General features: G+C 40.0%; 1 protein-coding gene across 9 annotated transcripts in view; it reads right to left on the reverse strand.

Moving 5' to 3' along the window:
* Nucleotides 1–24,018, reverse strand: part of ANKRD46 (ankyrin repeat domain 46) — a 93,070-nt gene that overhangs the window by 60,210 nt on the left and 8,842 nt on the right. For 7 of the 9 annotated variants that reach the window (XM_086336148.1, XM_086336150.1, XM_086336156.1 and 4 more), the window contains 2 exons: nucleotides 5,183–5,278; nucleotides 597–934 (listed from right to left, as the gene is read on the reverse strand). In XM_086336148.1, the coding sequence (XP_086192274.1) occupies nucleotides 597–907 (311 nt within the window). In that variant the 5' untranslated portion in view covers nucleotides 908–934; nucleotides 5,183–5,278. Of the gene's footprint in view, nucleotides 1–596; nucleotides 935–5,182; nucleotides 5,279–20,827; nucleotides 21,008–24,018 lie in introns of those variants that run through there. The other 2 variants (XM_086336149.1, XM_086336152.1) reach the window with 1 other exon arrangement.

Here is a 24,018-nt window from a genome sequence, read left to right on the forward strand (position 1 = left end):
GATATTGTTCCCACTCAAGAGACAAGGTATCACTAAAACAAAACAAAAAACACTACTTCTTCAAATTGTTCAGTATAAGAAGGACTCTTATACTTCATGAGTCCAGAGAGATAATGAAGCTAGTCTGGTATATTACACGATAGAAGGTAAACAAGCTTTGGAACCAGGTGGAACTAGTTTTAAATTCCAACTGTGTTAAGTCATTTAACCCAGAATTCTTGTCTCAACTATTTCATCTATAAAACAAATACTTAAGAGCTATTCATTCTGAAGATTAAATGAGCTAACACAGTAAACGCAGTGCCCAGGTCATAACAGATTTTCAACAAATGTTAGTTCTTCTTTTTCCCTTGTCTTATAATACATAATTATTTAGTAGCAGAACTTAGCCACTATTTTCATAGAAAACTTTACATTGCTTCAGCACAAATCTAGAAGTCAGGCTCTTGTTCCCTCACTCATTGTCCTCATACCTTTCAGAGCTTGTCACTACACTTGATCAATGAGGAAACAAAATCAATAGATTCCAAGATTAGACCACTGGCTGAGAGGCTAATGGGAGGAAGTGACGAGACTTCAAAAACCACAGAACTTACCAAATATCAATTTTGAGTCCATTGGAAACCAAGAATTGAATAGTATCCACATGGCCACAGAGATGAAGAGCCGTGTTTCCCTGATAATCAGTGGCCAGGAGATCAGCACCAAATTTATGTAACAACTGGCAGATGTCTACATTCCCTCTGGCTGCTGCGAGGTGAAGGCCTGTTCTGCCCCTGCTGTCACGAATATTTGGGTCAAAGCCACTTTCCAAAAGCCTCTTGGAGTAGTTAAAGTCTCCATCAATACAGGCCTGTAGCAAGGGTACATTAGTCTGAGAAGAATCATTTACAAAAACGTAGGACATTGTTCGGATGTGGTGGATGGAATGTGCCTGTAAAGAAACATGAGGTGAGTTGAGATTCAGAGAAGCCAAACTAAATCAAGAGAGTGAAGTCATTTAGAAAAGTACTATTTCTCATCCTTCTTCGTCTCCTGCCTCTAATAAGTTACTTAACCAAACAGAAACATCAGAGTTATCAATTATATCTTATTTTCCATTAAAATGTCTAAGTTTTCCCATATCTGCTGGATCAAAATTGCAATTAAATTATCATAAAGCCCTTTTTCATCATATAAAAAGACTGAGATATTTTTAAAGTAAAGCAAGACATAAGTGCTTAGATTTAGCTTTATTACATTGTCGGAAGACACAGACAGTAAGTTCCTTACACACACACACATACACACACAGCAGTTCTCTTTCATATATTTGTTTCTTATCGTACTTGAGATATTCTATACGGTAAAACAGAATCATGTGCTCAAAAGTTAACTGAATCAGCATAAAAAAAAAAATGAACTTAATTCACACTCAGTAAGCATCTTCTCGATCCTGTTTGGGGCTTCCCGGATGGCTCAGTGGGTAAAAAGTCTGCCTGCCACTGCAGGAGATGCAGTAGATGTGGGTTCGATCCCTGGGTTGGGAAGGTCCCCTAGTGGAAAGCAGGGCAGCCCACTTCAGTATTCTTGCCTGGGAAATCCCACGGACAGAGGAGCCTGGCGGGCCACAGTCCAGGGGGTTTCAAAGAGTTGGACACGACTCAGCGACTATCAGTTTCACTTTCAAATGCTGTTTAGAGCACAAAGGTCAAATTTTAATAGAAAGAGAAAAGCTAAGGAAAGCAGAAAACTAAATTTAAAAACCAGACCTATTATGAAATTAAGAATGTCCATCTTTTTTACAGTATTGATCCTATTCTGCTTTGTTCTATGGTTATCTAGCTACCTGATTTTGCCAAACGCCCACTGTCTGAAGATGGAGAGATGAGGTCTCCATGGGAATAGCTGTGTCCATGCTAATATTGCACCCATCCGAGTAGACTCACTTCACCAACGGGTTTGTCCACACCTCTTTCACTGACACTCCCTGCCCCTAGAAATCTCTTGGGTCTCTCAGTGTGCATGCATGCATGTGCATCTCCACCCCACCTGCAACCATCTCTTCCTTGATTCATTTAAGAAAAAATTAAAGCCTGACACAAGAAACTTTACTAAGGAGTTAAAGAGAAAACAAACCGAAAGAAGAAAACAAAGGCAGAGACTAATGTGTTTGTAAAGATGGCTCCTAAGGTTACAAAAGCTTAGTCACAAATGAGCTGGCTTGTAATTTACCAGGCAAAGTCTTTCTGGAACACAGATGGAATTGGATAATAGATCAGTCTATTGTGCCTAACCTCACAGGGATTCAGAAAGCCTGGCTCCGGAGTCTGGTGAGATTCTTGGCCGGTACCCCTTTTAGCCTGGTTTCCCACAGAGTCACTGCCCCTCTGGTCCTGGGCCATGTTAAGCTCTGCTGCTGCCATGAGGGCAAAGGGGAAACGGTAAGACAGACTGAGGGCCTGTTCTGAGCCAGGCACTGCATTAAGGGCTTTTAATGAATTTTATTTAATCTTCCCAATAAGTCCATCTGCAGTGGTTTTGGAGCCCCCCAAAATAAAGTCTGACACTGTTTCCACTGTTTCCCCATCTATTTCCCATGAAGTGATGGGACCAGATGCCATGATCTTAGTTTTTTGAATGTTGAGCTTTAAGCCAACTTTTTCACTCTCCTCTTCACTTTCATCAAGAGGCTTTTTAGTTCCTCTTCACTTTCTACCATAAGGGTGGTGTCATCTGCATATCTGAGATTATTGATATTTCTCCTGGCAATCTTGATTCCAGCTTGTGCTTCATCCAGCCACGCGTTTCTCATGATGTACTCTGCGTATAAGTTAAATAAACAGGGTGAATACACAGCCTTGACGTACTCCTTTTCCTTTTTGGAACCAGTCTGTTGTTCCATGTCCAGTTTTAACTGTTGCTTCCTGACCTGCATATAGGTTTCTCAAGAGGCAGGTCAGGTGCTCTGGTATTCCCATCTCTTTCAGAATTTTCCACAGTGTATTGTGATCCACACACTCAAAGGCTTTGGCATAGTCAATAAAGCAGAAATAGATGTTTTTCTGGAACTCTCTTGCTTTTTCCATGATCCAGCAGATGTTGGCAATTTGATCTCTGGTTCCTCTGCCTTTTCTAAAACCAGCTTGAACATCTGGAAGTTCACGGTTCACGTATTGCTGAAGCCTGGCTTGGAGAATTTTGAGCATTACTTTACTAGCGTGTGAGATGAGTGCAATTGTGCGGTAGTTTGAACATCATTTGGCATTGCCTTTCTTTGGGATTGGAATGAAAACTGACCTTTTCCAGTCCTGTGGCCGCTGCTGAGTTTTCCAAATTTCCTGGCATATTGAGGGCAGCACTTTCACAGCATCATCTTTCAGATTTGAAATAGCTCAACTGGAATTCCATCATCTCCACTAGCTTTGTTCGTAGTGATGCTTTCTAAGGCCCACTTGACTTCACATTCCAGGATGTCTGGCTCTAGGTGAGTGATCACACCATCATGATTATCTAGGTTGTAAAGATCTTTTTTGTACAGTTCTTCTGTGTATTGCCACCTCTTCTTAATATCTTCTGCTTCCGTTTTAGGTCCATACCATTTCTGTCCTTTATCGAGCCCATCTTTGAATGAAATGTTCCCTTGGTATCTCTAATTTTCTTGAAGAGATCTCTCTTCTCCAAAATCACTGCAGATGGTGATTGCGGCCATGAAATTAAAAGACGCTTATTCCTTGGAAGGAAAGTTATGACCAACCTAGACAGCATATTAAAAATCAGAGACATTACTTTGCCAACAAAGGTCCGTCTAGTCAAGGCTATGGTTTTTCTAGTGGTCATGTATGGATGTGAGAGTTGGACTGTGTAGAAAGCTGAGCGCTGAAGAATTGATGCTTTTGAACTGTGGTGTTGGAGAAGACTGGAGAGTCTCTTGGACTGCAAGGAGATCCAACCAGTCCATCCTAAAGGAGATCAGTTCTGGGTGTTCATTGGAAGGACTGATGTTGAAGCTGAAACTCCAATACTTTGGCCACCTCATGTGAAGAGTTGACTCACTGGAAAAGACCCTGATGCTGGGAGGGATTGGGGGCAGGAGGAGAAGGGGACGACAGAGGATGAGATGGCTGGATGGCATCACCGACTCGATGGACATGAGTTTGGGTAAACTCTGGGAGTTGGTGATGGACAGGGAGGTCTGGTGTGCTGCGATTCATGGGAGTCAGACACGACTGAGTGACTGAATTGAATAAGCCCAGGGTAAGATTTACTATACTTGATTTTAGTAGGGGTCATTGAAGCATTCTAAGTCAAGGAAATGGCAAAGTCTTAGTATATCATTCTTTCAAAAAGATGATTTTGTTGGCAATATAAAGAGGTTGGACTGGAGGGGCTCAAGACTGGAGACAGGGAGATCAATCAATAAGTCATTGTAGAAATCCAGGCTATAAATGAGGATAACCTGATCTAATACAGTGGCAGAGAGAAGGGGGCATACTGGAGGGATATCCTAGATAGAATTAACACAGAAATGTAGGGTGAGAAGGAACTGTTAAGGGTAATTCTAAATAAGGGGGAAATCTGCTTATGATTAAGAATTATAGAAATCAAGATAAGATAAACTTCAGATTATTATATTATATAATACTTTTAAAAGAAACTAACCCAGTGGGAAGATGTTACTCAAAAAACAGTCAAAAATTCTCTTTCAAGGTAATCTCCCTATTTTCCCCTATAGTATTTTTAACTGGATCATAAAAAAAGACAGAGGTATCACAAATGTCTTAAAAATTAAAATACCATGTATCAAGAATTTTTCAAGAGGTAATGTGCTTTGGTTAAATTCTCTAAGAATAGATAATGAAAAACAATCTACTTGGTGTTTTTGAACCAAAAAACATAGTGTTTTTTGGTTCAAACACAGTAAGAATTCTTGTGGTTTTCAGACTGGGATTCTTTTGAATATTGGCTCAGTAAAAAGGGCAAGACTTTCTTGTCTATTTTTTGAGTGAGAATAAGCATGGTATATTATGTGAGTTTCTCTGTGTCCTTAAGAAACTACTAACCTCCAAATTGAATAAGCCTAAAGTCTAACGATAGATCATATTTTTCATCTTGATTACAGAACTGAATATACCCAAATTCAAGACCACAGTTCACTGAAGTTTTGCATATTGTGAAGAAGTCCACAGTAAAAAATACTCACGTAAGCCTTAAGATTGGATCTTTCTTTATCACGTGACAGTTTCTCTGAATTCTTAACAAGGTTCACCAGAATATCCAGAAATGTGCCAGCAAGGATCTACAGTAAAGAGAAAATTCAGTTATAACAAAGGACCTGCTGTTCTACTAAACCCAGACAATGTAGAGGGACCTGTAAATACTTTCTAGACAATCAATGGGTAAGGCATCAACTTATGAAGTTGGTAAAGCCACTGAGGAGTAATAAAGTGGCAAAAGGAGCCCACAAACACGGTCAGAAAGACGGAAGAGTCAGATAATGTGCCACCAGCAGTGAAGAAAATTCACTGGACTGTGAAAATTCACTCTAACGTACCAGAATTTGAAATGCATATTTTTCACATTAGAAATGGTGGCTGCATCTCAGGTTAGCCCACCAAAGCAATTTCAGAAATAAAATGCTATTTGCAGTGGGGGAAAAAGTAAAAACAATCCAATATTTATGTTAAACCAAATAGGTAGGGCTGCGCGGGCGCAGGAGGGCCAAGAGGAGCTACTCTACATTCAAGGTCAGGAGGGGTGGCTGTGAGGAGGTACCCCTCGTCCAAGGTAAGGAGCAGCGGCTGTGCTTTGCTGGAGCAGCCGTGAAGAGATACCCCATGTCCAAGGTAAGAGAAACCCAAGTAAGACGGTAGGTGTTGCAAGAGGGCATCAGAGGGCAGACACACTGAAACTATACTCACAGAAAACTAGTCAATCTAATCACACTAGGACCACAGCCTTGTCTAACTCAATGAAACTAAGCCATGCCCTGTGGGGCCACCAGGCAGGTCATGGTGGAGAGGTCAGACAGAATGTGGTCCACTGGAGAAGGGAATGGCAAACCAATTCAGTATTCTTGCCTTGAGAACCACATGAACAGTATGAAAAGGCAAAATGATAGGACACTGAAAGAGGAACTCCCCAGGTCAGTAGGTGCCCAATATGCTATTGGAGATCAGTGGAGAAATAACTCCAGAAAGAAAGAAGGGATGGAGCCAAAGCAAAAACAATACCCAGTTGTGGATGTGACTGGTGATAGAAGCAAGGTCCGATGCTGTAAAGAGCAATACTGCATAGGAACCTGGAATATCAGGTCCATGAATCAAGGCAAATTGGAAGTGGTCAAACAGGAGATGGCAAGAGTGAATGTCGACATTCTAGGAATCAGCGAACTACGATGGACTGGAATGGGTGAATTTAACTCAGATGACCATTATATCTACTACAGTGGGCAGGAATCCCTTAGAAGAAATGGAGTAGCCATCACGGTCAACAAAAGAGTCTGAAATGCAGTACTTGGATGCAACCTCAAAAATGACAGAATGATCTCTGTTCGTTTCCAAGGCAAACCATTCAATATCACAGTAATCCAAGTCTATGCCCCAACCAGTAACACTGAAGAAGCTGAAATTGAATGGTTCTATGAAGACCTACAAGACCTTTTAGAACTAACACCCAAAAAAGATGTCCTTTTCATTATAGGGGACTGGAATGCAAAAGTAGGTAGTCAGGAAACATCTGGAGTAACAGGCAAATTTGGCCTTGGAGTACAGAATGAAGCAGGGTAAAGGCTAATAGAGTTTTGCCAAGAGAACGCACCGGTCATAGCAAACACCCTCTTCCAACAACACAAGAGAAGACTCTACACATGGACATCACCAGATGGTCAACACCGAAATCAGATTGATTATATTCTTTGCAGCCAAAAATGGAGAAGCTCTATACAGTCAGCAAAAACAAGACCAGGAGCTGCCTGTGGCTCAGATCAGGAACTCCTTATTGCTAAATTCAAACTTAAACTGAACAAAGTAGGGAAAACCACTAGACCATTCAGGTATGACCTAAATCAAATTCCTTATGATTATACAGTGGAAGTGAGAAATAGATTTAAGGGACTAGCTCTGATAGAGTGCCTGATGAACTATGGACAGAAGTTCATGACACTGTACAGGAGACAGGGATCATGACCATCCCCAAGAAAAAGAGATGCAAAAAAGCAAAATGGCTGTCTGGGGAGGCCTTACAAATAGCTGTGAAAAGGAGAGAAGTAAAAAGCAAAGGAGAAAAGGAAAGATATAAGCATCTGAATGCAGAGTTCCAAAGAATAGCAAGAAGAGATAAAAAAGCCTTCCTCAGCAATCAATGCAAGGAAATAGAGGAAAACAACAGAATGGGAAAGACTAGAGATCTCTTCAAGAAAATCAGAGATACCAAGGGAACATTTCATGCAAAGATGGGCTCGATAAAGGACAGAAATGGTATGGACCTAACAGAAGCAGAAGATATTAAGAAGAGGTGGCAAGAATACACAGAAGAACTGTACAAAAAAGATCTTCATGACCAAGATAATCACAATGGTGTGATCACTCACCTAGAGCCAGATATCCTGAAATGTGAAGTCAAGTGGGCCTTAGAAAGCATCACTACGAACAAAGCTAGTGGAAGTGATGGAATTCCAGTTGAGCCATCTCAAATCCTGAATGATGATGCTGTGAAAGTGCTGCACTCAATATGCCAGGAAATTTGGAAAACTCAGCAGTGGCCACAGGACAGTTTTCATTCCAATCCCAAAGAAAGGCAATGCCAAATGATATTCAAACTACTGCACAATTGCACTCATCTCACACACTAGTAAAGTAATGCTCAAAATTCTCCAAGCCAGGCTTCAGCAATACGTGAACTGTGAACTTCCAAATGTTCAAGCTGGTTTTATAAAAGGCAGAGGAACCAGAGATCAAATTGCCAACATCCGCTGGATCATGGAAAAAGCAAGAGAGTTCCAGAAAAACATCTATTTCTGCTTTATTGATTATGCCAAAGCCTTTGACTGTGTGGCTCACATTGAACTGTGGAAAATTCTGAAAGAGATGGGAATACCAGAGCACCTGACTTGCCTCTTGAGAAATCTGTATGCAGGTCAGGAAGCAACAGTTAGAACTGGACATGGAACAACAGACTGGTTCCAAATAGGAAAAGGAGTACATCAAGGCTGTATATTGTCACCCTGTTTATTTAACTTATATGCAGAGTACATCATGAGAAACGTGGGGCTGGAAGAAGCACAAGCTGGAATCAAGATTGCCAGGAGAAATATCAATAATCTCAGATATGCAGATGACACCACCCTTATGGCAGAAAGTGAAGAGGAACTCAAAAGCCTCTTGATGAAAGTGAAGGAGAGTGAAAAAGTTGGCTTAAAGCTCAACATTCAGAAAACTAAGATCATGGCATCTGGTCCCATCACTTCATGGGAAATAGATGGGGAAACAGTGGAAACAGTGTCAGACTTTATTTTGGGGGGCTCCAAAATCACTGCAGATGGTGACTGCAGCCATGAAATTAAAAGACGCTTATTCCTTGGAAGGAAAGTTATGACCAACCTAGGTAGCATATTTAAAGGCAGAGACATTACTGTGCCAACAAAGGTCTGCCTAATCAAGGCTATGGTTTTTCCAGTAGTTATGTATGGATGGGAGAGTTGGACGGTGAAGAAAGCTGAGTGCCGAAGAACTGATGCTTTTGAACTGTGGTGTTGGAGAAGACTCGAGAGTCCCTTGGACTGCAAGGAGATCCAACCAGTCCATCCTAAAGGAGATCAGTCCAGGGTGTTCATTGGAAGGACTGATGCTAAAACTGAAACTCCAATACTTTGGCCACCTTGCGAAGAGTTGACTCATTGGAAAAGACCAATACTGGGAGGGACTGGGGGCAGGAGGAGAAGGGGATGACAGAGGATGAGATGGCTGGATGGCATCACCGACTCGATGGACATCGGTTTGGGTAGACTCCAGGAGTTGGTGACAGACAGGGAGGCCTGGCGTGCTGCGATTCATGGGGTAGCAAAGAGTCGGACACGACTGAGTGACTGAACTGAACTGAACTGAACTGAAATAGGTACGTTTAAGGAAAAAAAAAATTTCTAATTTGAATGCTGGTATACTTAAATCTCTGAGATTGTTCCCCCATCTTTTCTCTTCAGTGTGAAAGAAAACTGGCTCAGCTCTAACTGCAGTTTTTTCCACCTACCTGACCTCACCCGTCTTGCACCTTGGTGGTGCCCCATCTCTGCGCTTTCACTGGGAGCCCCTCAGGTTTCCCCTCAGGGCACTGAGAAACATTTCCAGAGACTTCTTTTTGACCACTCTCTCCTCTTGAAGGAACATGGAAGGGAGGGAGGTCATGGACAGGAAGTATGGACCACAAAAAATCCATAGTAATTTGCTAGGTAAACATTTCTGTGTGCCAAAAATGTTCTAGATACCATGAAAAGTGGTAAAGTTGGAAAGTAAAGTCTAAATTCCAAATTTATAGCTCCAGCTGAAATTCATGACTTTTACTAGTCATTCGTGCTGTTATCAAGTCCCCTTAAGTAAACTTATATAGGAAAGTAATTAGTGGCATTTTATGAAGCTCCATTTACCAATGTAAGTTAGGTTGTATCATAAAGGCTAACAGTGTGAGGCTGCAAGTGAAGACAAGGGCTGACAAGCTGCATGAGAGGACCAGTCCCATAATAGTTCAGCAAATACCCTGATGACACAGTAATACTCAAAACATCCACACTTCTCGACTGTTCCCTAGTTTTCTGTCGGTCTGTAATACCAGTTTAGACAAACTTCATTTATCACTGATTTATCAAATCACTCAATTGATTTCCTTGAACAAATAATCTGTGTTTACCCAAAGCTTACTATTTTCCTCTCTTGTCCTGCCCACTGGAGCTGAGTGTTCATGACTAAAGCCTCTAATATATTAATATAAAATCTTCCTTTTTCAATGTTAAAATGGTACAGGGGTTATTTTGAAGTTTGTAACATTTACATTGGGTTAGCCAAAAAGTTCACTTGGGTTTTTCTGTACAACCTTAATAAGAAAACCTGAATGAACTTTTTGGTCAACCCAATATTATAAAAAGGACAATTGCTGCTTTGTGATTGGAGACAGAATTATAGATTATATAGTTATGCACCCCCAAAGTAATCCAAATGTTTCCTTAAATTTACAAGAAAGACTATTTTCTGCCAGTTTCTTTTGATATGACAAGGCCCAATAAGAAAATAAACTTGATCAAATTACAAATTTACAATTTCAGACTAAATATTTTATAAATGCATTAGACTTACTAGAAACCTGCCAAGAAAATGTCAAAGACCCTAAATAAATCACTAGAAAGCTATTAATAGCTCCCACCCAAAATAATAGGAATGAATAAAAATCAGGATATATATTAACTGTAGTCTGAAGGGTGAAGAGGACTCAAGATTTTTTCAGTTAAATTTTTTTAGATAATTGTACATTCAGCTTCAGCTGTAAGAAATAATACAGAGAGATCCTGTGTGGCATCCAGTCAGTTTCCCTCATGATAACATAGAGTAAAATTGTAGTACATCAGTCAGGATATTAACTTACACTGATAAAGTCAGGACACGGGCCCAGAACCTCTCCATCCCCACCAGGGTCTTTGCCCACTCACAGACACACCTATTCCCCTCCTGCCCCCACCTTCCCTTAACCCCTGGAAACCACTACCGTCTTCCATTTCTAGAATTCTGTCATTTTAAGAATGATACATAAATGGAACCATACAGTATGCCACCTTTGAGGACTGTTTTTTTTTTTTTCCCACTCAACATAATTCTCTGGAGATTTACCTGGGTTGTTGTCTGTATCAACAGGTTCTTTCTTTTTAACTGCTGAGTAGTATTCCATGGTATGGATGTACCACAGTTTAACTGTCTACTTACTGAAGGACATCTGATTATGTCTAGTTTGGGGTGTTATGCTAAAGCTTCTAAAACATTCAGGTGCATGTTTTTTATGGGAATATAAATCTTCATTTTTCTGGGATAAATGGCCAGGAGTGCAATTTCTGAGTCATATGGAAGCCTAAAGATTTTGATGAAAATATTGTTGAGTCTGAAGGTATTTATTTTCCCCATGTAAGGGAAAAGAAAAAAAAGGAAGAAAGAAAGGTCTTCTTTGAGGTCATTTCTCTGGGTGCTAGAAGAGTAAGAGGTTATTTATGGAAGAATTTGTAGAACTCACCACGTGGAAGGGCTCAGGTGGAAGCCCTGGTATTTACCAAAGGGAAGGCGTCATAAGAACCATTTCACAAGCATTAATGTGTGATATCTTTCAAGACTCACAGAAGGCTGAGTCTGTCACCTTGTGAAAGGATGTGGGCACACTGGAGGCGGCCTTAGAGGTGGGGAATGCAGGAGGGAGAGGGGTGCGATGCAGTCAGACTCTCCTGCCAGGGGCTGCTTTCAGGAGTGTACAGGACTCTAGAGGCAGTTTCTCTACAGTCAGATGTTCAGAGGGCTTGGCTGCTCCACCCAGAATGTATCTGGAACTGGAACACCTAGGTTTAAGCCCCACTTCAGTTACATAATAGCTATATGACTCAAGTACCCAGAATGTAAGTTACCACCCTCCAGAGTCTGGGCACAGCTCTCAGACCAGTCCTCAACTGTACTCTAGCTTGCACAGAGCACTGATCCCCTGTTAACACAGCAGTTTCTAACAACTAGGTGACCTCTAGTGGGGAATAAAGACCTCGAAGAAAGAAAAAGAACTGGTTCCTCCTCACAGAGGAAAAACCACAAAAACAGCCAATACTGGGAATAGTCAAGCCCCAGAAAGTCCTCAGGTTGTTCACCATGGCCTAGTTTTGATTCCTAAGGGACAGTGTTCAACGACTGGTTCAGAGGCCAACTCCCTGGGATTGTTAGAAGCAGGACTTTGGGGGTCAGGTCTTAAGAGGGCTGGTATTAGCTTTAAAACTTCCAACTTCACGCTCTGTTATACTGCACAGGAATCATGAGGATGGAGTCACTCATTCTCTGGGACAAGGCAGTCACCCAGATCTCAGTAACAAGAGCTCCTAAAGCCAAACAGCGCTTGTATAAACCCACATAACAAAGAGTAAGGAGGTTTCAGTGAAAACTTGTGAGTTCCCAACTTGATAATAAAGTTCTAGTTAACACTCTTTTCTATTTTATAGTTTTATTTTACATTAATTTTAGGCCAATCTCAACAGCTTTAAGTATTCTTGATGGTTAAGAAATAGTGAAGAAAACATGTTCTATTTTAACATATACTTACTATACCATAACTTTAAATTGGTATTCTATAACCAATATCACCAACCATACATAATGTGTTGATTTATTTTTCATTTTGAAAAGTCACTGGCAAAGGCAAGACCAAATGCTACATTCTTGGTTCAAATGGACTGACAGCCTTATGCCTACACAAACAACTTTGATCAAAGTACCAAACACTCAACAAAATTCAAGGAAAAATGGCATACCTGAAGAGATATGCTATCAGATCTTATCACCTGCATTTTCCAATGTCAAGGGAAAAGTACTAAAACTGAGAATGACATTAGTAAATGGAACCCCCGAATCTGGATTCACTCACCTGATTATTCCTACCCTATTAGAAGGATACAGTTGTTTTTAAAACATAAAATGATCTCAAAGAGCCATAAAACAAGAATGTCCAGTGAATTTATTAAATCCTAACTGCTTGCAGTTTATTTATTTATTTTTTTCCTTTGTAATCTGCATCTTTTTTTTTCCTTATTTTTAAACTTTACATAATTGTATTAGTTTTGCCAAATATCAAAATGAATCCGCCACAGGTATATATGTGTTCCCCATCCTGAACCCTCCTCCCTCCTCCCTCCCCATACCATCCCTCTGGGTCGTCCCAGTGCACTAGCCCCAAGCATCCAGTATCGTGCATCGAACCTGGACTGGCACCTTTCGTAAAACCTAAGCAATGCACGGATCCACAGATATTAGACAAGGGGACAAAAAGCCCTATGTAAAAGAAATTTAGCTGTGAGCAAGTAAAAATTTTAACAGTCTTTAAACCCTTTCCCAAAACACAGATAATATATTTCTCCGTCTATTTATCTTTAGCAGTTATATTTCTCTAATGTTGTTGTTTAGTCGCTAAGTCATGTCCAACTCTTTTGCAACCCAATGGACTATAGCCCAGCAGGCTCCTCTGTCCGTGGGATTTCTCAGGCAAGAATACTGGAGTGGGTTGCCATTTCCTTCTCCAGGGGCTCTTCCTGACTCAGGGATTAAACCTGCATCTCCTGCATTGCAGGGGGATCCTTTATCACTGAGTCCTCCCTGGAAGCTCCGTATTTCTGTAATAGAGCGGTCTTGATAATTTTCAAGACTTAGAAAATTTAATGGGTCTAAGTTTATTATTGTCAGAGTGGATTTCAAATTTAGTCTATAAGATTTCCAAAATGCCATGCAGCTTCTATACAATTAACAAGATAATCAGGAGAAAATGGTTTATACAAAGCTTTGTTGCTTGTTTATAACTGTTTTTTAAATTCCTGACAGACCATGCCTCTAAGACGACAAAAAACGGGTCTGACCTGTCTGTGTATCCTGGCAGATTACACAGTGCCTGGCACATTGTTTCTTAAAACCTAGACATGGGGGGTTCCAATAATTCTTTGCTGAATGTACACTCAATTAAGTTCACTATAACAGGATTTTGAAGTAACATTTTTCTTATGACTAGTTCTATAGTTCATTGTAAAATTCTTAAGAAAATAAACATGAACAAAGAGAAGAAAGTACGTTATCATAATCCTAACAACTAGAAGTAACTATCATTAATATTTTGACGTTACAGTCTCACAGCTTTTTTCTCTATATGAATGTTTAATTCATACTATACATACTAATGTTAAACTTTTTTATTATATTGTGAACATGCTTCCAAGTTATCAGTCTTCTAAATTATTTTTAGTGGTTATATTCTATTGTTTGCATGTACCATAATTTTATTATTGCATTTCCTAGCATATTAAAAAAGAATCCGCCCTATAGTCTTCCAATTATTACCCAGATTCAAATTCACTGACACTGAAGATAGTCTAAGAGAATTTTCAAATAATATTTTTGGACAAAATTTGACTACCACAGTAAGCTTTTAGGCAATGTATTTAAAATGTGACACAGATGAACCTGACTATAAAGAAAGGCTGTTGAACCAGCTTCATTTCTTACTGGCAAATGGTGTTACTGTGATAGCAATCTTAATGCAATGCTTGCTTTGCTCACTATAAAACTTCCAAGATTCTTATTTACGGTTCATCTTAAACTAAGTTAGATTTAGGATCCTTTTGCTGTTGTTGTTCAGTCGCTAAGTCAGGTACGATTCTTTGTGACCACATGGGCTATAGCCTGCCAGGCCCCCCATCCTTCACTCTCTCTTGGAGTCTACTCAAATTCATGTCCATTGAGTCAGTGATGCTATCTAACCATCTCATCCTATGCTGCCTACTTCTCCTGCCCTCAGTCTTTCCTAGCATCAGGGTCTTTTCCAATAAGTCAGCTCTTCCCATCAGGTGGCCACAGTACTGGAGCTTCAGCCTCAGCATCAGTCCTTCCAATGAATATTCAAGGTTTATTTCGTTTAGGATTGACTGGTTTAATCTCCTTGCAGTCCAAGGGACTCTCAAGAGTCCTCTCCAGCACCACAAATCAAAAACATCAATTCTTCGGTGCACAGCCTTCTTTATGGTCCAACTCTCACACCTGTACAGGACTACTGGAAAAACCATAGCTTTGACTATGCAGACCTTTGTTGGCAAAGTGATGTCTCTGCTTTTTAGTCTGCCTGCAATGCAGGAGACTCGGGTTTGATCCCTTTCTTGGGTTGGAAAGATCCCCTGGAAGAGGGCATGGCAACCAACTCCAGTATTCTTGCCTGGAGAATCCCACAGACAGAGGAGCCTGGTAGGCTACAGTCCATAGGGTCACAAAGAGTCAGAATGAAGCAACTTAACATACACACATCATTTCAGGCTATTTCAGTACCATGAAGAATACTTAAAGTAGGAAGTTTAAAAGTAGAACCTTCTGAATTTTACTTCCAAGGCTCAAAAATAATTAACAGAAGTTCAAAAGAGTATGTTTTAGATAGAGCTGGACTCACAAGATATAATTTTAGTTTATATTTAAATTTGTGAAGCATACACATTTTATGGTATTCCCAAGTCGAATTTAACTAAAATTTTTTAATTGTGTGATTTCAACACCAAGTTGTCAATTACTTCATTATTAAAAATCTTTTATTGCAGTAAAGGGGAGGTTAATTTCAAATGTGTGAATTAGAGAATGCTACTTTAAGAAAGGCCAGTACATTGTGCTTAAGCTCATATATTGATATTAATTAAAAGTGGGCTAATTGAGTATTACTTAGGTGATATTCTTAGAGAACAAAGAATTTATGTTTATAAATATTTATTATGTTATGATTATTATTTATGATGGAAAGGGCAAAATGATTTGCATGTTTGCTATTACTCTGCAAACAACTGCTTAGCAACCTGTGTAACATTTATCAAGTTATTATACGCCAGGCACTGTTTAAGTATTTTTCTAGTAATAACTGAGTCCTCATGAAAAAGACCTATACTGTGAGTACTATTGATATCATTATTCTCACTTTTATAGGTGAAAAAACTATGTCCCTAAGTTTGTTTTCATAAGATTCTTTTTAATATAATGAATTAGTTTTTAGCAAATCTTTTCATCAAAGGTTATATAAAGGGAAACATTAGTCTAGCCTACACACTTTGAATTAACTCTTAGAATCATTTCACTAAAAGTAAACTTTATTTAAACTGTGGCAAAACAATAAACATCTGGAAATGTTTCTTACTTTACAAGAAGTGTCAATCTAGCACATATCATTCTGATAAACTCTCTGCAATCATCTCACACAAATTAGACTTTTTTTAAGAGTAAGAAAAATAAAAATAAAGTATTTGGAAGTGTTTAGTGACTATGTTCCTGGACTCAATATTCCCAAGCATTTCTTACTTGTTGGGATAGTGAGAAAATACTTGCCTAAAATTTTATTTCTCCATCAGGAAATCACAACAAACCAAACAAGAATTTCTAAAATATATATCCTGAAGTATTTATATTACTTAACCATTATTTTAAAATTATTAAACTTTAGTGGGACTTTCCTGGCATCTCAGTGGTTAAGACTCTGTGCTTCCAGTGCAGGGGACACAGGTTTAATCCCTGGCTCCAGAACTGAGAGCTCACATGCTGCCTGGTGCAGCCAAAAAAAATTTTTTTTAGTTACAATTCAAATTTAAGAAAAATATTGGCTTAAGATAGATAAAAATTAATTTTTTACAAAGAGAATATTATCTTAGATATTTTATTCTGATGCCTTTTAGTATTTTCTATAAATTTTTACTGTGTTCACCATGTTAAAAATTCTTAGCAAGGGAATTCTTCCCACTGAAATTTCCAATTTTTAATCTGTAATAATAAAATATAGACATCAAATTAGTACTGGGAGGTCAATGTGAAGCATATTACTTTTGCAATAAAGTTATTTGATTTTTTAAAAAGTTTTTTCCTAGCTACCTCAGTATTTCACTTACGTGACCTAATGGTGCCACCTTGTGGCCCACCTGGACTTCAAGAGCAATGTGAGCATCTAGCATTGGAGAAGGAAATGGCAACCCGCTCCAGTGTTCCTGCCCGGAGAACCCCAGGGACGGAGGAGCCTGGTGGGCTGCCGTCTATGGGTTCGCACAGAGTCGGACACGACTGAAGCAATTTAGCAGCAGTAGCAGCAGCAGTACTGGTATAAAGCCAAAACGAGGGTCTCTGAAGTTTTCCTTTGTCTCATTTCAGTCACTTGTCATTCTTACTAATTTTGAAATTATTCAGAACTGGTCTGAACTTCAATTTTCCTTCGAAAAGAAAAGCTTACCTAATATAATGTGTGTCAATTATACCTCAAAGAAGAAAGAAAAGAAAGAAAGGGAAGGAAGAAAAGAAAGGAAAGGGAGGAGGGAGGAAGGAAGGGGAATTCCCTGGCGGTCCAGTGGTTCGGTCTTGGTGTTTTCACTGCCAAGGGCCTGGGTTCAGTCCCTGGTCTGGTGGAGGAACTAAAATCCCATAAACCAGGCAAAGCAGCCAGGGTAGGAGAGGGGAGAAGAGCTTACTAGGCAAATAAATAGCATAAACATGATTCCAGGCCTTTTAAATCTAAACCTCATTAAGCCCACCTTTGATATCAGACTTCATATACACAGAATTGTTAAAGTGCTACAAAAATGACCTTCTCACTTATTCATTTATTCAGTGTTATTTTAAAATATAGGAATTACAACCTTTTGTAAATTATTCCTTATTTTCTAAATAGGACACAAAATTTAATCAGACTTCACCTCAAATCATCTGAAAGCAAAAGACTGTTCTTAGGAGTATTTATATGAAATTTTTACAGCTGAAGGGTGATCTAGGATCACCTAACAGATTATCTAACCCAAGCTCCTAGGCTTATAGACGATACTGAGAACCAGAGGCTGTAACTTTTCATGTCAACCCTCACCTCTAGGGTTCTGGCCTTATTCATGATCTATGGTAGAAATACAAGGTACATCATCTTCAACGTAACAGGTTTTCACAATTCTATAACCTGCTCCCATTCATGCTCTGAATTACGTGCTAGATGGAAGCTAGTGTGTGTGGCACCCTTAATATAAAATACCCATTCTAGTGACAAAGGGTGGAATAGGACACTCCCTAGTCTACACAACTCGAGAGGACTGGTCAGCACCACAGTGGACCCTGCTCACAAGTAACTGTCAACGAGGGACCATTAGGGAAGCAATTCAGCCAAGGGTCAATGGTGTGGTGGTCTTCAGGTAGAGTGAGTACGAGGCAGATTCAAGCCTTCTCCTGGAGACCCTCCAGCTCACCCAGGCTTGGGCCTGCAGGTGAGCTGGAGGGCCCAGGGAACAGACCGGCAACTACATTCTGAGGGCTCCAGAGCCCTCAGTAAGGCCCCCCACTAGCCATGGCCCAGGCCTCGAGCAGCAGTGAACCTCTCCCCCATCCCTACTCTGTGACCTGATAGCAGTGCCGTCTGCCTGACCTATGAGGCCTGGTCTCCTCGTTTGGGCGACCTGAGGAGACTGAGGACCAGTTGGGTTGGATGCCTGGCTCCCTCAGGGATGAGCTGGGAAGAGTGTGGGAACCTGGCCCTGAAGGAGCTGCCAACTGAGATCCGCCTCCTCTTAGCCAGGACTGGGACCTTGGAGGGTGAGTTGTGCTTTGGGATCTTGCCCTTTTTGGTCAGGACAGAGAATAACATTCATCTAGTAGAGATTTACAGCATCATCATTACCTATTACCAGACCTTAAGAACCAAGGAGCTGACACTGAGAAGTATGCAACAACTCACCACACCCATCCGTCACCTTTTGCTTTTAAAGGGGCTTGCTGAAAGCTTTCGGTACCTTTGGAGTTCTTAGGGCACGAGCCACCCATCTCCTTGTATGAACCTGTAACAAACCTTTCTCTGTTCCAAACTCTGTTTTAGTACTGACTGGCCTCACTGTGCGTTGGGCACACAGACTTGTGCTTCGGTAACAGTGAGGCCACGTGAACCACTCCAGTCTAAATCACATTTAGAGCTCCAGGATGTTTACACTTATGGCCCAGGTAGACCCTTAAAATTCAGGAACTCCTCACATATCATTATTAGACCTACCTCTTACCCTACTTGTTCCAACCTTTAGGGACCTTGGTAAATAAGCATACGCCATGAAGAAAATGACTGACAACAGGCTGAAGGGGCTAACTTAGCCAAATCTTTAAAAATGGCATGTTTGGACTTTTTTTTTATATTTTGGTCTAGTGGCTAAGATTCCACTCTTGGAATGAAGGGGCCGTGGGTGTGATCCCTAGTGGGGGAATTAAGATCCTACATGCTGCAGAGTACAACCAATAAATCAATAAATATTAAAAAAATAAAAGTGGCATGCTTATACATAGAAACCACATGAGGTAACAGGTATTTCTGCCCACTGGAAACAGTTAAGGGTGAAATCTTTGGTAGGAAGAAAGTGCAGAGTTTTAGTAACTGAGAGTTGAGTGTGTAAGGCTTTAAAGGGAGCCTTTGATTCCTTTCCTGCTGTCTCTCCTTTGGACTGTGGGTAACCTATTTTGGGGAAGCATCTTTGATACCCAAAGAAAGTAGTGAATTACATGCTTAGAAATGGCTCTAGGTTCAACAAAGAGGAATATGGATTTTTGCCCACTTTTTTTTTTTTTAACCCCGGTTAGGAGGATAAAAATAAGTATAGGATTTCAAGCAGAAGTTTTATTTTTCAGCTGGAGCTTTCTTTGTGCTGCCACTTAGGAATCTAAGATGTGGGGCAAGAAGTAGGAAATGCCAATACTATAAAGCAGGATGGAGTCAGCAGTCCTGGTAGCTTCTTTAGTGGGACAGTAATTCCAAATGGACAATGAATCATAGCAATCCCCTTTCTGCCTGAGACCTGGCCCCCATGCAGCCTCTCCTAGTAAAATGGCAGATCTGTGAGTTGGCTCAGTTTACATCTGTGTACTCAGAGTCTATGGTATCTTTCAGAAACAGGAATAGAGGCTGGCAAAACTCTGTATCACTTTCCTGTGGAACTATTTTTATAGACTGCTCAAAGACCTACCAGGCCATTGTGACCAACAGGGGAAAGAGTGGTCAGTGACTAAGGTCTCAAGACCATTCCATTTCATGATTGTTGTCTATAGATTTTATCTTAAAAAATTTTTTTTAAAGAATGGTTAACTCAATTATCAACATTTTATCAATCAGACCACTCTTTTTAAAAAAAATTCCATGCCTCACTCTTCTGGTTGAAGTTCATCCTTCAATTCTTTTAGTGAGGATCTGTAAGCAGTAGTCTTCCAGTCTTCTGACAGTGGCTTTATTTTTACTTTATTCTTGAATAATAGTCCATGTGATTACAAGGCTGTAGCTGCCAGTTACTTTCCCTTAGCATTCTGAGGCTATCGTTCCACTGCTTCTTGGCTCTATTATTGCTAGAAGACATCTGCTTTATTCTAATTGTTGCATAAGTCTTTTCTTTGGTTTAAAAATTTTCACTTTATCCTTAATGTTAACAGTTTTGCTGGGATCTATTTAGGAGGATTTATATATCCTGCTTGGAATTCTGAGTTTTTATAATTTATAATCTAAGGACCATAGCCTCTTGAATTCTGGGGAATTCTCACTTACCTCTTCCAACTACTGCTTTTCAATCATATCTTCCTATTAGATATATGTTGGAAACTCAATTTATGCTTTTCTTAAAAAAAAAAAAAAACTTTTCTACACTGTAGCTTCTAGGTACAGTTCTCAGCACTATCTTCTAATTGATTTATTATCGCTGGCTGGATTGAGTCTAAGTTTATCACACATCCAAAAAAAAAACAACCCTCAACTACTGTACTTTTTCACTTCTGAGAGTTCTAATTTTGTCTTCATCTCCATCTGCTCTTGTTACTTTTTGTTTCATAATTTACCACTTTGAATAAATGCAAGTGCTTTCTCTACTTGAGCATAGGACATTGAAAGTCTTTGTTGGAGCAACAAGTATACACTGTATGAAGAGGGAACTATAGCCATTGTAACAACCTATAATGGAATATACTTTGTAAAAATACTGAATTGCTATGCTGTACCCCTTAAAACATTTAAAGCAACCACACTTCAATAAAAAAAGGGGAAAAAAAACTTTGTTGGATAGTTTCCTAAAATTACTTACACTAGGACTGAGTTTGTGTTCCAATGCAACATTGCTGGATGGATTTTTCTTGACACTGGATCTTTTTCATTCATTTTGGAATCTCTGCTGTAAGCTTATTTTGGGAGAAGGGTTTGTTTTTGTTCTCCATTCCTCCTACCACATGCTTATTCCTCCACATGGTTGCCTCCGACTTGCGACCTGACAATGAGTTCAGAACCAGGTCTTATAAAAGCTGAAGATCTTATATACTGGCCAAAACTAACCGTGCTTTTCATTCCCTTGGAGGCCCAGTGCCACCACAGTGGACACAACTGGCTGCCTACCATTCATGCCTTTTCCTGTCCCATGGTATCAGCACTATCACTCCTGGCTGTCCCTAAGTATCTTTTGAGGAAATAAGCTCTAATTCCAAGCCATGTAACATGTAACATAGTACATTCTTCTAGCTGCAGTGGTTTATTGTTTTTTAATTAATTTTTATTGAAGCGCAGTTGATTTATTAATACAATGTTATCTTAGTTTCTGCTGTACAGCAAAGTTAATCAGTTATACATATATCCACTCTTTTTTAGACTCTTTTCCCATATAGGTCATCACAGAGTGTTAAGTAGAGTTCCCTGTCCTCTACAGTAGGTTCTTATGCAGTGGTTTTATTTAGAAGTAAGGCAATGGCAACCAACTCCAGTACTCTTGCCTGGAAAATCCCGTGAACGGGGGAGCCTGGTAGGCTGCAGTCCATGGGGTCACTAAGAGTCGGACATGACTGAGCGACTTCACTTTCACTTTTCACTTTCATGCGTTGGAGAAGGAAATGGCAACCCATTCCAGTGTTCTTGCCTGGAGAATCCCAGGGATGGGGGAGCCTGGTGGGCTGCCGTCTATGGGGTAACACAGAGTCGGACACGACTGAAGTGACTTAGCAGCAGCAGCAGACATACTTCAGTCCAATAAGACCCTTTACTTACTGTGATATATATTCAGTTCAGTTCAGTCGCTCATTTGTGTCTGACTCTTTGCGACCCCATGAATAGTAGCACGCCAGGCCTCCCTGTCCATCACCAACTCCCAGAGTTTACTCAAACTCATGTGCATCGAGTCAGTGATGCCATCCAGCCATCTTATCCTCTGTTGTCCCCTTCTCTTCCCACCCCCAATCCCTCCCAGCATCAGGATCTTTTCCAATGAGTCAACCCTTCATATGAGGTGGCCAAAGTACTGGAGTTTCAGCTTTAGCATCAATCCTTCCAATGAACACACAGGACTGATCTCCTTTAGAATGGACTGGTTGGATCTCCTTGCAGTCCAAGGGACTCTCAAGAGTCTTCTCTGACACCACAGTTCCAAAGCATCAATTCTTCGGTGCTCAGCTTTCTTCACAGTCCAACTCTCACATTCATACATGACCACTGGAAAAACCATATAAAGTGATATATTCTTTTTTTTCTGATAATAATGTGTAAACAGAATATCTAAAATTGCTTTAGTCATTTTGACATGTATTTCAGAAGGGACAGAGGGAGAGAGAGAAACAGATAAAGAGAAAGGTAGGGGTGCTGGAGATGAGAAGCACACAGGGAAACAGAGCCAGACCTTGATTAAACCTCACATGAAGCTCATACTAACTACGGACTTTTCAAATACAGGCATCAATAAATTCCTTTTTTTACTGACAGTTTGAATTAGGTTTTCTGTTACAACCAAATATTTAAATGATACAGAACCTAAAGTCTTACTTCCTTGGTGGATCAGAGGTAGAAGAATCCACCTGCAATGCAGGAGACTGGGGTTCAATCCCTGGGTTGGGAAGATTCCTGGAGAAGGGAATGGCAACCCACTCCAGTATTCTTGCCTGGAGAATTCCATGGACAGAGGCTACAGTCCAGGGGATCACAAAGAGTCAGACACAACTGAGTGACTAACACTTCCTTTACACTGTCCTTGAATCTAAAGTAGTCATTACCACTTGATTCCTACTGCTGTGTGCTTCTGCCACTGCTTTCTACGAAGGAAAAAATACTGCTTGTGTTACATGTTTCAGCGAAAGACAAAGATCAAATGAAGGGTGGGAGCAATGATATCTAACTCTCTTCAAGAAGCTGAATTAACTAAGGTCTAAGAAATCTCATTTGAAAATGGAATAAATAGCACAGCAGGCAGGAAGCAGACTGAAAGCTGGGTAAATTCTAAGCGCTCACCAAGGAGATAACTTGAAGTACAAGTTGAACAGATCATCTGAATAGATGAGATAAAAATAAGCTCACTGTGGGGAAAACACAGACAATACCAGTTTTTGTTCTATTTTTAAGAAAAACAACCAAGAGGCAAACACAGCCCCAAATGGGGAAGCGGCAGAAAGAGATTTAAATGAAAGAATCAGTGCCATCTGGCTCTTGGAAAAAGACATATTCGGGCTAAAAATGCCACCAAAGTTAGAATGCCTAAACCGTTCTGACAATGCCACACCCAGGACATTAAAAAATTTTTAACTTAGACTAAAGAAAAAAAGACACCATAAGAGAAAATACAGGTTTCTTAGCTAGTTTTAATATACTTAGGTTAAAAAGTAAAGCAGAGACTTCCCAAGTGGTCCAGAGGTTAGGCCTCTGTGCCCCCGATGCAGGAGGCCTAGGTGCGATCCCTGCTTGGGGAGCTAGATCTTACATGTCACAACTAAAGATCCTGCATACCACAAGTAAGACTTTTTTTTTTTTAAGTAAAATACAACAGAGGAATTTCATGAAGAACCAATGTCGAAAAAACAGCTAAATAAACCATGTGTGTTCTTGCATTTGCTTCTATATGACTTGGCACCATCCCTAAATAACAATGTGCACATATCTTTTAATTGATTGTATTCAATTGGATAAATCTGTCAAAAGTACTCCTACTTATTGGACAGTTCCGTGAATACACAGAAGCATCAGTATTTCTTTGGCATATGTGTGTTTATGGCCATGTGACCAAGAGCTGGGAACAAAAAAATCATCAAACTTTTTTTAATCAAATGGGTGTATGCCTATCTTTATTGAACATAGTTTAGTCTAGAATTGTTTTGTTTCTCTAATAACTACTGGCAAATCAAAAGTTAAATTATATAAGGTTTATAAATACTGCAGTGAACAAAGAGGTCTAGAAAAACTGAACAGCACTAACAAGTTCTTCTTCAAGTTCTACACTTCTTCAAGTTCTAGAATTCTGGGTATATAAAC

The sequence above is a fragment of the Bos grunniens genome, chromosome 14 (genome assembly GCF_055505025.1).
Source record: "Bos grunniens cultivar Pamir isolate PY7600 chromosome 14, Bosgru_T2T1.0, whole genome shotgun sequence".
NCBI classification, from domain to species: domain Eukaryota; kingdom Metazoa; phylum Chordata; class Mammalia; order Artiodactyla; family Bovidae; genus Bos; species Bos grunniens.